General features: G+C 55.8%; 1 protein-coding gene across 1 annotated transcript; it reads right to left on the bottom strand.

Annotated features, from left to right (window-relative positions):
- Window positions 1-4793: 4793 nt before the first annotated feature.
- FEZF2 (FEZ family zinc finger 2) lies at window positions 4794-9052 on the bottom strand. The gene is made up of 4 exons (XM_056862731.1): window positions 8172-9052; window positions 7312-7446; window positions 6978-7110; window positions 4794-5050 (listed from the first exon to the last, which is right to left on the bottom strand). The coding sequence occupies exons 1-4, from the start codon at window positions 9033-9035 to the stop codon at window positions 4794-4796; spliced, it is 1389 nt and encodes a 462-aa protein (XP_056718709.1). The 5' UTR covers window positions 9036-9052.
- Between the last annotated feature and the right edge of the window lie 4094 nt (window positions 9053-13146).

Here is a 13146-nt window from a genome sequence, read left to right on the forward strand (position 1 = left end):
ATCCCATTACAGTGGGGATTGGGCAAAGGGTGTGAAGCCAAACCTAATGACTGAAAGCTCTTTGGGCTAGGATAATCTCTGACCAAGCACGTTGGGTCTGCTCGGCATATCTTTAGTAGACGTGGTGAAGTTAAAAAGAAAAAAAGAAAAAGCGGCCCCCACCATTCTAAAGCACAATTCCAAAGACACAATATGGAAAATAAAAACAAAACCAGATCTTAAACTTTCCATTTGAACAAAAAAAACCCACAAACGCTTCTGTTCTCCCTTGCCACCGTTTTAGCATTTGTTTTGACTCATCCTTTCAAGGGCATGGGCTGCTTTAAACATGAAACCTCCTGCTTGCAGATTTTGGGTATTCTGCATCTGTTTCTACAAAGCCCATTGTGGCATGCACAGTAGCCAGTCAAATCTACCATGTCAAAAATGATATTTGTTTGGTCTCAGCGTAAGTCAGTTTTGTAGGAAAGAGTAACCGAAAAGCAGCTCCAGATCCATAACAATGGCCACCTATTTCCTCTACGAAATTCCAGTTGCCACATTGATACACCAAGAGAATATATGCTGCTGTGGAATAAATTCTGTTGCAGCACCATAAAGTACCCAGGGGCCAAAACTGTGGTAGAGCATACAGTGGCATGTGCAAAGTTGCATTTCCAGTTAAGGAATTCAGGTCGCAGAGCTGGAAGAGACTCCGAACAGAAAATACCAGACTAGCTGAGCGGTATTTATAGGTATACTGCCTCTGAATATGGAGGTTTTGATCACCAAATCTGTCTGAAGTTAACCCAGTGGAAAAATCGGCTAGAGCCTCCTAAGAATAGAGATTTTGAACATGTCGTTCATCAAACCAGTTGGGTTCCCCAAATCGAAACGATAAAATCAAAGCATGTAGCACACACACATGAGCACTTCCAGTGTGTAAAATGGCCGAGATGTCTCATACCAGCATGACAGCAGGTGAGAGATGATTATATTACCCAACAGCGTAGTTGTTCAAAAGCTGAAAGGAACTTCGGAAACCCCTTCGCATGCCTCCTCCTCCCCGCCTCTCCCATCCACCCCCAGCTAGGCTGTTATTTTAAGCTGAAAGGAAGGATTTGCTTCGGCTGCCTGCAAACGCTAAAGTGAGCTTCTTGCCTGGCTCATTGTGAGGGCGGGGGGGGGGAGATCTTTATGGGAATATAGGGTTTGTGTGTGTGTGTGTGTGTGTGTGTGTGTGTGTGTGTGTGTGTGTCAGAATTTAACCCACATAATTGGGTTTGCAGAGGAAGAGGGCCGGAGGCAGACATCTCCCTTGCCAGCGAGTCTTGTGCCGCCCCACCCAGGTTAAAAATCACTCCGGACACTGCAATGCCACGCAGAATTACGCGAATGCCAGGGTTGCTGTGCACTGGCAAACCACCTCTGTTAGTCTCTTGCCATGAAAACCCCCCAAAAGGGGTCGCCATAAGTTGCCTGCAACTTGATGGCACTTTACACACACACAAGCCCACTGAACTCAATGCAGACTGGAGTAACTCTGAAAAGGACGGCCATGTAAACTCCTAGATAGCCCCCCCATTCCATCCATTCTCTGCTATATGGGTATATCATTGTACAAGAACTGTACATCCACTTATTGAATGGTGTGTGTGTGGGGGAAGTTTCCGTATTTCCCTTTATCCCCCAGCTTGTTTTGACCCTTGGATCGATGCCACGAACAAATCCTCTAAAACGGGGCCGACAGAGGATAGCCGAGAGAATAATCCTAAAAGGGTCTCCTCCGGCCTTTTCACTGGAGCTTACTCTTAACATAAGAACATAAGAAAAGCCATGCTAGATCAGACCAAGGTCCATCAAGTCCAGCAGTCTGTTCACACAGTGGCCAACCAGGTGCCTCCAGGAAGCCTACAAACAAGACAACTGCAGCAGCACCATCCTGCCTGTGTTCCACTGCACCCAATATAATAGGCATGCTCCTCTGATCCTGGAGAGAATAGGTATGCATCATGACTCGTATCCATTTTGACCAGTAGCCATGGATAGCCCTCTGCTCCATGTATGCATTCTTGGTGTGGGGGGTGGGGGGAGGAGGAGAGGCGAAAGGGAACCCGCTGGTGAGAACTCGCAGGCACGGGTCTGCTGGGTCTCCTAGTCACCAGGACCCTCTTCGCCACTGGCGGGAGGTTTTGGGGGCGGAGCCTGAGGAAGGCAGGGTTTGGGGAGGTGCTTCAATGCCGTAGAGTCCAAAGGCTGAAGCGGCCATTGTCTCCAGGGAAACTGATCTCTATCGGCTGGACATCAGTTGTAATAGCAGGAGATTTCCAGCTACTACCTGGAGGTTGGCAAACCTAAATCCTGCCTGTGTCCCAAAGCCACCTGAGATAATAGGCATGCTCCTCTGATCCTGGAGAGGTATGCATCATGACTAGCATTTATTTTGACTAGTAGCCATGAATACCCCTCTCCTCCATGAATGCATTCTTGGTGGGGGGGGGGGGGAGAGGCGAAGGGAACCCGCTCGTGAGAACTCGCAGGCACGGGTCTGCTCGGTCTCCTTGCCCCCTGGACGAGCGGGCCCGGCTCGTCCGCCTTTCCCCCTCCGGGGAAGCAGAGGGAAGGCGGAAGCGGCGTCGGAGGAGTCCCCAGACGCCTGGGCTCCCCTCCCGTCCTAACGTTGTGGGCAGAATCCGCATCGCCCTATTAAGGGGGCTTTATTAGAAAGGGAGAAGGGAGGGGGCGACGAGAGGCGCCTCGTGGGGTCCATGCAAGCTCTTGATTATCCATATTTTCCCCTTTTATTTTGCAAGAGTGGGGGAGGGAAGGAAAAGGAAACGGGGGGTTTCTGGGCCCCGCTGGGGGACGATTAGGATGATGAGCGTAATGCGGTTTGAAGGGTCTTGTGTTTCCTCTCTTAATTTGGGTCATTTACTCCGAAAAGCGAGCGTGAGATCGTTTCATTAGCGCGGAGGGGCGAGCGGGGAGCAAGAGACATGGAAAAGACGCAGCGAGGCGACGGCCGTCCAGGAAACGACTTCAGCGCCTCTTCATGGAGGGATCCCCGAAAGGTGACGCGCCGGAGCCCAGAGAGGCGCGGCGGCAGCTTCCGATCGCCAGCTGAACACACTCTTAAAAAAATAAAACGAAATAAGATCTCATTTTGCGTTTCTCTCTCCCCACTCCTTTCCAGGGATGGAAAAGAGCCACGGAGATGGGAAGCTGTCTCTTTGCTAACCCGGAGATGCGGGGACCGTCGGGAGGGGGGAGGAATTGGTGGTGGGTGTTGGTGGCAGACGCCTGGGGGGGCGGAAGGAGGAGGGGAGGAGGGGCGCGATTCGGCGTTTGTTTTTGTTGCCTTTCCTCGCCTGCCTGGAGAGGATTTTTGCAAGCCCAGGGTCTCTCAACTGCTCCCTAACTTTGGAAAATGCACGGGAGGCTTTGCCTTGGATTTGCTGCTCTCTAGATGCCCATTTCCCCCATCTGCATTCCCAAAACTCTGCATGGGGGGGGGGGTTATTTTTGAATTCTGAGAATTCGGATGGGAAAAATGCGCATCTAGAGGGTGGCAAATCCAAGCCAAAAGCTCCCATGCATAAATCCCCCCCCTCCCAGCCTCTCAACCGCGGGATGCGGCTAACTACCGGGAGAGATTGTCTAAACGGTGTCTAGCCCCCCCCCCCATTTTGATCGTTCTCTCCAAAAGAGCCCAACCCCTTCACTCCCGTTTCCTAACAAGCCTGCGAAGTGCCCGGGGGATGGGGGGAGAGGAGGCTAGCCAAACATCCTCGCCCCCCCCGGCGATTTCCCCTTGCGGTCAAGCTGGGCTGGGGGTCCCGTGTCCTTTTTTTCTTGCAAACTTCAACCATTCTCTCTCTCTCACACACACACACCCTTGGGGTGTGTGTGAAGCAGGACAACCCCCTCCCCCAACATTTGCAATGAGGAGCGCCCCCCACCCCCGTTCGAGGCAACCTATAACGCACCCATTGATGCACGCAAAACGTTGCCTTGGCTTCGCCTTTCTCTCGACGCACATTTTCCCCATCCAAATTCTCAAGGGGGGGGTGGGCTTCTTGTTGAGTTTTGAGCATTCGGGTGGGGAAAACGTGCATCGAGAGAGCGACCTATCCAAAGCCAAACCTCCCGTGCCTCAATGGCCCCTGACTTTTAATTCGTTGCGCCCCTCTGCTCCCCAGGCGCCGCCGGTCCGGTTTCCGCTTCGAATCGCATTCGCGGGCCCGACGACTTTATAAAATCGACTTTATCAAATCGATGGGGCTTGCCAGGAGAAATCTCCGTCCGATCGGGCAGGGGACGAAAGCATCGCCCTGCAGCCGCCTCTATTTAAAATTCTTATGACTAATTATTATTATTCTCATCATCATCTAATTGGAACAACCTCTCTAGATAGAGATCGATGAAGTTGGGGGGAGCGGGAAAGAAGACTCCTATCAAACGACTTGTTTAATCGCCTCGTAGATGATATATTCCTTATCCTGGTGTACATTTAAAATTTAAATTTACACGCGTATATACAGGCACATTCTACACATGTACAGAAGGCGTGCTTCTTACACGCCCGGAGGCCCGTGGGAGCAACGGAGGCTTCCGTGCAGACCCGCGCCGATCTTGAATCCGCAGCGACGGCGCTGTAAATAAGTCCTCTTCGATATAGATATTTAATTTATATTTAGAGCTCTGTCTTTATATGTACAACGGGGAAAGGCGGTCGGCTCTTCCGATTTGTTCGCGAGTGAAGAAGAGTGTCCGGATTGGGGGAGGGGGGTTGTTGTTGTTTCTCTCTCCCCTCCCTAGCTCTGCCCGGTCCGCGGGAGCTCCTTGGGGGCAGCGGCGGGCGCGGCGGGGTCGTGGAGCTTCCGCACGTGCTTCTTCAGGTCAAAGTTCCGGCAGAAGCCTTTGCCGCAGGTGCCGCAGGTGAAGGGCTTCTTGTCGTTGTGCGTGTGCATGTGGAAGGTCAGGTTGTAGATCTGGTGGAAGGCTTTGTTGCAGATGGTGCACTTGTACTGCTTCTCGCCGCTGTGGGTCAGCTTGTGGTTCTTGTAGTTCCCTGACCCGGGGACGGAGAAAGCGGGAGGTTAGTGCCAAGAAGGGTGGTGGTGGGGTGGTGCCCCCCCGCCTCCCCTGTGGCCCCCCTCCCCAGATCTAGGCCTCTCCCTATGAACACATGATGCTGCCTTATACTGAATCAGACTCTCGGTCCATCCAGGTCAGTATTGTCTACTCAGACCGGCAGCGGCTCTCCAGGGTCTCAGGCAGGGGTCTTTCATATCACCTACTTGCCCGGTCCCTTTAACTGGAGATGCTTGGCATTGAACCTGGGGCCTTCTGCATGCCAAGCAGATGCTCTGCCACTGCGCCACAGCCCCTCCCCTGCTTCCTTCCTTATTATTTCGTTTCTTTCCCCTGCTAGGAGGGGAGGCTCATTTCCCGCGGGAGCCGGGCGGCCTCCGTCGCCAGCCTTCATTAAGGAAGTGTCCCGCCAAGGGACCGTCCAGAAGTTGTCAAACTCGCTCGGCGTCAAGGGCCCCCCGGCCCCCCTGCCCCCCTGCCGGGCCGGGTCAGCGTCCTGACCCGGAGCAAATGGGAGAACCGGGATTAAGGGCCAGAAGGAGAAGGGGGGAAGCGGAGGGACGAGGACGCGGCTCAAGGCTAAACGCCTTGGGGTTGACGTTTCTGACTCGGTCCAAAGTCACTCTAAAGGTAAAGGTAAAGGTCCCCTGTGCAAGCTCCGGGTCATTCCTGACCCATGGGGTGACTACTAGGCCATTTATGCATGGGGAGTTTTGCGTTGGATTTACCGCTCTCTGGATGCACGTTTTTCCCCATCCGAATTCTCAAAACCCTGCCATTCATGCACGGGAGGATTTGCCTTGAATTTGCCACTCTATAGATGCACCTTTCCCCCCATCCTTATTCTCAAAACTCAACAATAAGCCCCCCCATGCAGAGTTTTGAGAATTCGAAGGGGGGGGGGAGGTGCATCTATAGAGTGGCGAATCCAAGGCAAAAACCTTCCAGGAATAGTTTTGAGAATTTGGATGGGGGGGAAAAAGTGCATCTAGAGAGTGGCAAATCCGATGCAAAACCTCCCCTGCAGAAATGGGCTAAAAGGCTTCCAGCTCTTTAGCAAACGCGATTTCTCCCACCGTCGAGGTTTTTTTTAAAAAGTAATGGGGCGGGGGGGGGGGAAGCGGTGCTCTAAAGCGACCGGCCCCGCGTCCCTTCCACAGGCGGAGCCCGACGCGGGCGGCTGCTTTCGGTTTGCCCGGATCGTGCCCGGAGACGGCGTCTCGCGTCGCCGCCGCTAATGCCCAACGACGGCTCCGGCGTCGGCTCTCTTTCGTGGCCGCCTCAAGGCAAGACCCCCCCCCAACACACACGCACACCCGACGGGCATTTGGAGGGACGAGCAGAAGGGATCTCCGACCGGCAGCCTTGGAAACCCGCCGCCCCTCCCAGGCAAGGCGGGAAAATCCCTTGCTTCCCTCCGCAGCCTTCCCTCCGAAGCCCTCGGCGCAGCCGGGAGCCGAAACCGACCAGCCCGCTTCAATTCAAAGCCGTGGGAAAGGGTTTCCCTTCCAGCCGTAGATTTTTTTTGTTTTTCGTAAATAATTTTTTTTCTGTTTCCCCCCCCCCCAAAAAAAAATACACGACGCAAATAAAAACTGACCCCCTCCCAAGAGGGGAAGTAGGGGAGGAATCGATCAAAAGTTTAACAAAACAAACCAAAATAGCCCTCTAAGGTCATTTACACATGGGAAGTTTTGCTTTGGATTTGCCACTCTTTCGAGGCCCATTTTCCCCATCCGAATTCTCAAAACTCATCCATGCAGAGTTTTGACAATTCAGATGGGGGAAATGTGCATCTAGAAAGCGGCAAATCCAAGGCAGAACCTCCCGTGCATAAGTGGCCTAAACTTTCCCATGCGAGGGCAGAAGACCAACCACATAAAATGTTTGTAAAAACGAGATACCTTTTTGATGAAATCCTTTGCCGCAAAATTCACACACGAAAGGTTTGTAGCCCGCGTGGATCCTAATGTGGGTGTTTAACGTGGAACTTCTATTGAAAGCTTTCCCGCACTGGTTGCACTTGTGAGGTTTTTCCTATTGCGAGGGGGGGGGAAGAGAAATTTTTAAAGACTGGGGAGGGGGGAAAAGAGCCGGTAGCAAACTTTCTCTCTCCCCCCCTCCGGCCTTCGCCTTCCAGGCCAGAGCCCAGAAAGCGCCGGCGTGCCGCTCTTCTTTTGGAGGGGGGGGGGGAAGCAAAAGACCCCCCCCCGATGGGAAGCTGGAAAGGCGGCCTACCTGTGTGTGGATGATTTTGTGCCTACAGAGGGTGCTGGCCTGGCGGAAGCCTTTCCCGCAGACTTTGCAAACGAAGGGCCTGGCGCCCGTGTGAACCGGCATGTGGCGGGTCAGGTTATAATGGGCATTGAACACCTGCGAGGAAACACAAGGCCGGCGTCTCTTTCAGGTCCGGGAAACCCGGCTCCCTCCCGAATCTCCTTCCAGGAGCCCCCGGGGGGACGGCTGAGCGGGGACCCGACGGGAGAGAAGGGAGATTTCGTTCTGGAAAAACCGCAGTGGCGCAGAGGGACCTGGATTCTAATCCTACTCGGCCGGGCGCCGGTTTATTGGCTTTGTTTCCAGCCGCCTTCTTTTCCTACCCGAGAAGCGGGTTCCTTAAGTGCTGGACGGACCGTGCTAAATGCCGGGCGCTTTGCACTGTTCACCCTTTCCCCAGATGGCTCCGGCTGCCCCTCCGCCAGGCGATTCCCATTGCAGCGGCGGCCTAGGGGTCACTGGTCCAGTTCCAAGATCTGTCCCGGACCTCCTTGGAAAGCCTTTCTCTCCGCTCCCCTTCTTCAACCAGGGAGGAGGGCCGTCCGAAGCAAAAAGCCCACCGATTTAGAAGCGCATCGCTCCGTTTCGGATTGCACCGGGATCATACGAACGGCGCCTCCAAGCATCGCGCCGATGCAGGTACCGGGGGAACCCCTCCCGCCGCCCCCGGGCGTCCCGGCGGGGAGTTAGAAACCCGTCCAACTTTTACGGGAGTGGGGTGGGGAAGAGAGGACGTCCCGCTCCCCTCTGCCTGCGATCCAGCTGGGGCCAAGCCGGCGCATCCTCTAGTGCGTCCCCCCGCCCCCTGTGCCTCTGCCTACCTTGCCGCACACTTCGCAGGTGAAGTTCTTGGGCTTGCCGTCGGCCGAGGCGCCCCCGCCGGCGGAGGCGCCCAGCTTGGGGTGGTGGTGGTGGCCCTTGGCGGCGGCGGCGGCGCTGCGGTCGGCGGCCAGGGCCGAGTTCTCCTTCATGACCTGGTCCAGCTGGCCGGGCAGCCGCTCCTTGTGCGGGAACTGGGCGTTGGGGAACTTGTCCGACGGCGGGGCGGCCAGGCCGGCCAGCTTGGCGTTCTCCAGCAGGAGGAGCTTCTGGTGAGCCGCCAGGGCGGCGGCGGCGGCGGCCGGGCCGGGCGAGTGCAGCAGGCCCGAGGGGAAGAGCTGGCCGGGCAGCAGCTCCGACGGCGAGTAGGCGGCCGACTCCAGGTAGTTGAAGTAGTAGAGGCCTGCGCCGTTGGGCGGCACGGCCAGCGCCTGCGGCTTGATCACCCGGGCCGGGCCGGCCGGGGCCAGCGGCGGCAGCCCCTCGCCCCCCTTGCAGCAGACGCCGCAGCTGGCTTTGCAGAAGGCCGCCGCCGCCGCCGTCGAGCAATGCCGCAGGCTGCTCTTCCAGAGCTCCGAGTAGCTGAGCAGCGCCTTGGAGGGCGCCTCGTAGCCGGCCAGGGGCTGGATGGGGATCACGCAGGGGATGGGCGAGCAGAGGCCCAGCAGCTTCTTGTGGGGCGAGTCGGCGCGCCTCGCCTCGAAGGCGGCGGCGGCGGCGGCGGCGGGCTTGTAGGGCTGGGCCGGCTCGGAGCCCTTGGCCATGATGCGCTCGATGGAGAAGGCCAGCGCCTTGGCCGGGTTGGCGGCTCCGCTGCGGACGCAGGGCGAAGGCATGACGGTCTCCAGCGACGCCGTCGAGGCCATCTCTGCGGCGGGGAGGGGACGGGAGGCAGAAAAGACACCCAGACTTGAGATGAGCAGCCAGACCTCGCCCATTAAAACAAAACAGCAACCCACAACGCCAAACCCGATTACATGGGAACGACGACAAAACGCGTACACGGTTTTTCAAAAAAGGAAAATAAATAAAGGGGTTCGAAGGGAGTGGGGCGCTGCTCGGTCCTCCGGCTCAGCCTTCCAGAAAAGCCAAGAGACAAACCAATTTAATAAGCACCTCTCCCTCTTTCTCTCTCCCTCCCCCCCCCCCAAGCCCGGCATCTCCTCCCCCATTTACATTCAAATGAACACAGGCGACGCGCAACTGCGCGCATGGAGAGCCGGCGGCTGCTCATTACGCACAGCGTGGCGGAAAAAGTCGCGGGCAAACTCCGCGCAAGACCTGCCGGAGTGGGCCCGGCCGGGGTGTGGGGGGGGAGGAGAAAAGGCGGGGAGGGGGCGCCCCCAACCACCCCACCCCCTCTTACTCTCGGCCCCCCACGGTGTTCTGGTGGGCGGGGAGGCGGGGGGGGGGTGAAGAGAGCCCGGCCGGGGATAAATTACCTTTGCCCGACGCCGAGAGACGCATCCGAGCCCCGGCAGTGCGGCGGCCACACAGTCAGCCGGGGAGAGCCAACATCTTCCCGAGCGTCAGATCGCTGTCGCTTGCATTTAAAGCTGACATCACATGAAGTCACTTGCAGCAGAATGACATGGGGTTTTGGCCACCGTGGAGGGGGGGAGGGAGGGGGGAGAGGATTGCTTTCCCCAGCCAAACAGTGCTTCAGTTCAGGTCCCGGGCTGATATTTTTTTGTGTGGCTGCCTCTTGTTTCTTGAGGGGGAACAGAAGAAAGGACCCCCCTCCTTTCCCGTTTAAGGCACACGCTCGATTTCTTGCAAGGGGGAGTGGGGATGGAGGGGGGGGGGAGCAGCTTGCAAACGCGGAGAAGCCGCTTCGCATGTGGCAAATTAAGGAGGGAAGTGCGATTCGCGAGTTGGGTGCAAAAGCAAGGGCGCAGTTAGAAAAGCCACTGAGAAGGAGCTAGGGAGAGGAGCCGCGTTTATTTAAAGGGGGGGTGGAGAGGAGAGAGGGGAGGGTACGAGGATAAGAACTATTTTAATGGAGGTTCGGAGGGGGGGGGCGTCCGTTGGAGACACCCCGTCGGCGATCGGATCCCCTGGCCCTAAAAAGAGCGAGCTGGGAAGATCGAGTGACAGTTTGCGAACGATCCGCCCTCCCCCCCCCCGAGCGCGCATAAATGAACGACCCCGTCCATTAATTAGATCCCGGCCTTAATGCGAATTAAACGGAGTCGTGCGCTCGCGCCCAAACGCCTAAGTGTCGGCCGGGTCCGCGCAACACAGAAACACGAAAAGAATAGCTGAGAGGAGTTTTCTTCTGGAGCTGGGGGGTCCACTTTCTCCGGTTTTTGTAGAAACGAAACAGTTTTATGCACGGGAGGGTTTTGCCTTGGATTTGCCACTGTTTAGATGCACATTTTCCCCATGCGAATTCTCAAAACTCTGCATGGGGGGCTTATTGTTGAGCATGGATGGGCAAAATGTGCATCTAGAGAGCGGCAAATCGAAGGCAAAATCTCCCATGCATACGATTTTTCTTTAAAATCGGGGTGGGGTGGGGTGGGGAGACAGTAACTTGGGGGTTTCTATTTTTCCGGGCTGGATGTTTGCACCGAACAAACGACGAGAAGAATTTCAGGGGTGGGAGAGAACAATGCGACCGTCCGATTGCCAGATGCCCGAGACTTGCACGGGTCGGGTCGGGGGCGGGGGAGGTTGTTTAGTTCCCACCTGGATTTGGGTGGGGGCAGATCGGACCGGGCAGAGCTCTCCAGGGCTTTCTGGGTTCGCCCCCCTCCCCTCCGGGCTCTGGAGAGCTGGCCCCGGCCCCATTCAATGGCCAGGACACTATAGCGCTGCGTGGCACCTGATTTTGTCTATTTCTAAACTAAAGAAGGGGGATTATTTGGGGGCGGGGAGAGAGGAGGGTTGCGAAGGGCGGCTTCTATGGTCGCCAAAGGCAGAGCAAAGCATGAAAAGCGTCTCTCTCTCCCCTCCCTCCTTCTCCCTCTCAACCCCCCCCCCCAGCAGCTCTTTTTAAACCAACTTCGGAGGAATGCCTCTTTTTTTTGTGTGCGGCGCTTCATAAAAGGCCGGGAGCGCGCAGCCTCCATGTCTTTTCTTTTCTTTGGGGGAGGGGGCTGTTTGCAGACACGCGATTTCACCTGCGAAGCACAACAAGCCCCGCTCCGGGAGGAGCCCAGCACAACCCCACCCCAGCTCTGGAGCTCACTGCTGGTGGGGTTTTTTTTGGGGGGGGAGGAGCGGCGATCGGAGCCCTGCCTTTTTGGCCCCTCTGCTCTGACCCTCTTTGGGCACAGGCTCCCTCTTTGGGGAGGGGCCGTGGCTCAGTGGTAGAGCCTCTGCGTGGCACGCAGAAGGTCCCAAGTTCAAATCCTGACATCTCCACTTAAAGGAACCAGGCAAGGAGGTGATGTGAAAGACCCTTTTCTGCCTGAGACCCTGGAGAGCCTCTGCCGGTCTGAGTAGACAATACTGACTTTGATGGACCAAGGATCGGATTCAGTATAAGGCAACTTCATGTGTTCATGCGTTCAGGAGCCGGAAAGCGGCGGAACTCCTCGAAGCCAAAAGGCAGAGCCGGGCTCGAGTCTCTCGCCCGTCTGCTTGGCATCTCCCCTTTACGCTGGTAAGGGACAGTGACTGGCAGCAGGACGGCACGGGTTGTATCGGAAATGTTGGCTTTGGTCAGCATCTCTCCCCAATCCCCGGGTTCTCTAAGCGCCTCTGCGAGATGCTCGTTTCATTCGCAAGTTTCTAGCCCTCATCGTTCCGCTGGATCCATCCGTCCACGCAGACGCCCAGCAGCGGCGAACCTCTCCGACAAACGCCGGCGAATTCGCTCAGTCTTGCATATATGTCCAGCAAAGCACCTTCTCCAGCACCGTCTGGAATATCTAACCGGATCTTGGCCCTGCTTACTAGGACTGAAAGTGGTTACTTTAGACCCCCCCCCCCCAAATCTCCCCATAATAAATTTACAGTGGAATTCCAAGGACAGTTTCTTGGGTGTAAGCCCCATTGAATAGACCTAAATAGACTCACAGTGCATTCCGAATGAGAGTTACTCCAGTCTAAGCCCATTCAGTCTAAGCCCATTCACAGGCAGGATGGTGCTGCTGTAGTCATCTTGTTTGGGGGCTTCCTAGAGGCACCTGGTTGGCCACTGTGTGAACAGACTGCTGGACTTGATGGGCCTTGGTCTGATCCAGCAGGGCCTTCCTTATGTTCTTATTTCAACGGGGTTAGACTGGTGTTACTCTCCTTAGGAATGCACTGTCAATAGACTTGCTTAGGATAGCTCTTTTTAGTGTGGGGAGGGGCTGTGGCTCAGTTTGTAGAGCATCTGCTTGGCATGCAGAAGGTCCCAGGTTCAATCCCCGGCATCTCCAGTTAAAGGGACCAGGCCAGTAGGTGATGTGGAAGACCTGAGACCCTGGAGAGCCGCTGCTGGTCTGGGTAGACAATACTGACTTTGATGGACCAAGGGTCTGATTCAGTATAAGGCAGCTTCACGTGTGTTCATGCCCCTCTAACCAATAGGCATCCGTCTATATTCCACACTGGTAGAAATAAATTTCCATAGAAATAATCAAAGGGTCCCATTTCTCAGTACCCTGGTTAGAATTTAGGTGTAAGGTTGTTAGTTAGTTTGTTTTGTTTTTTGAGCTGCCTCTTTGCATAGGGAAAAAACATGCAAACCGCAGTGACACGATTTGCTGCCGGTTGTGAGAAAGGAAGAAGGAAAATTGGTTGGTCTTCCAAGGTGGCCTCCGGTTTGATTTTGTTGCACTCCTGGACTAACACGGGTACTCCTCTGGACGTGCTCCATCTTCGCATCTTTATCGAAGGTCCCCGAAGATTCTTCTGAATTGGAGATGGGCGGGTGGGTAGAGATGGGGGCGGTATCTCTCCAAGGCCAAGGGGACCGTAGGAAACCACCAGGATCCCTAGGGGTGTTTGGAGCCGAAACAGAGAGACCACCGGGCGACCCTA

The sequence above is a fragment of the Euleptes europaea genome, chromosome 1, assembly GCF_029931775.1.
Source record: "Euleptes europaea isolate rEulEur1 chromosome 1, rEulEur1.hap1, whole genome shotgun sequence".
Lineage (NCBI taxonomy): Eukaryota > Metazoa > Chordata > Lepidosauria > Squamata > Sphaerodactylidae > Euleptes > Euleptes europaea.

Coding starts and splice junctions, on each gene's coding strand:
- FEZF2 (XM_056862731.1), bottom strand. CDS start 9,035: ATGGCCTCGACGGCGTCGCTGGAGACCGTCATGCCTTCGCCCTGCGTC. Junction 7,447..8,171: donor CCTGCGAAGTGTGCGGCAAG/GTAGGCAGAGGC, acceptor GTTTCCTCGCAG/GTGTTCAATGCCCATTATAA. Junction 7,111..7,311: donor ACAAAATCATCCACACACAG/GTAGGCCGCCTT, acceptor CCCTCGCAATAG/GAAAAACCTCACAAGTGCAA.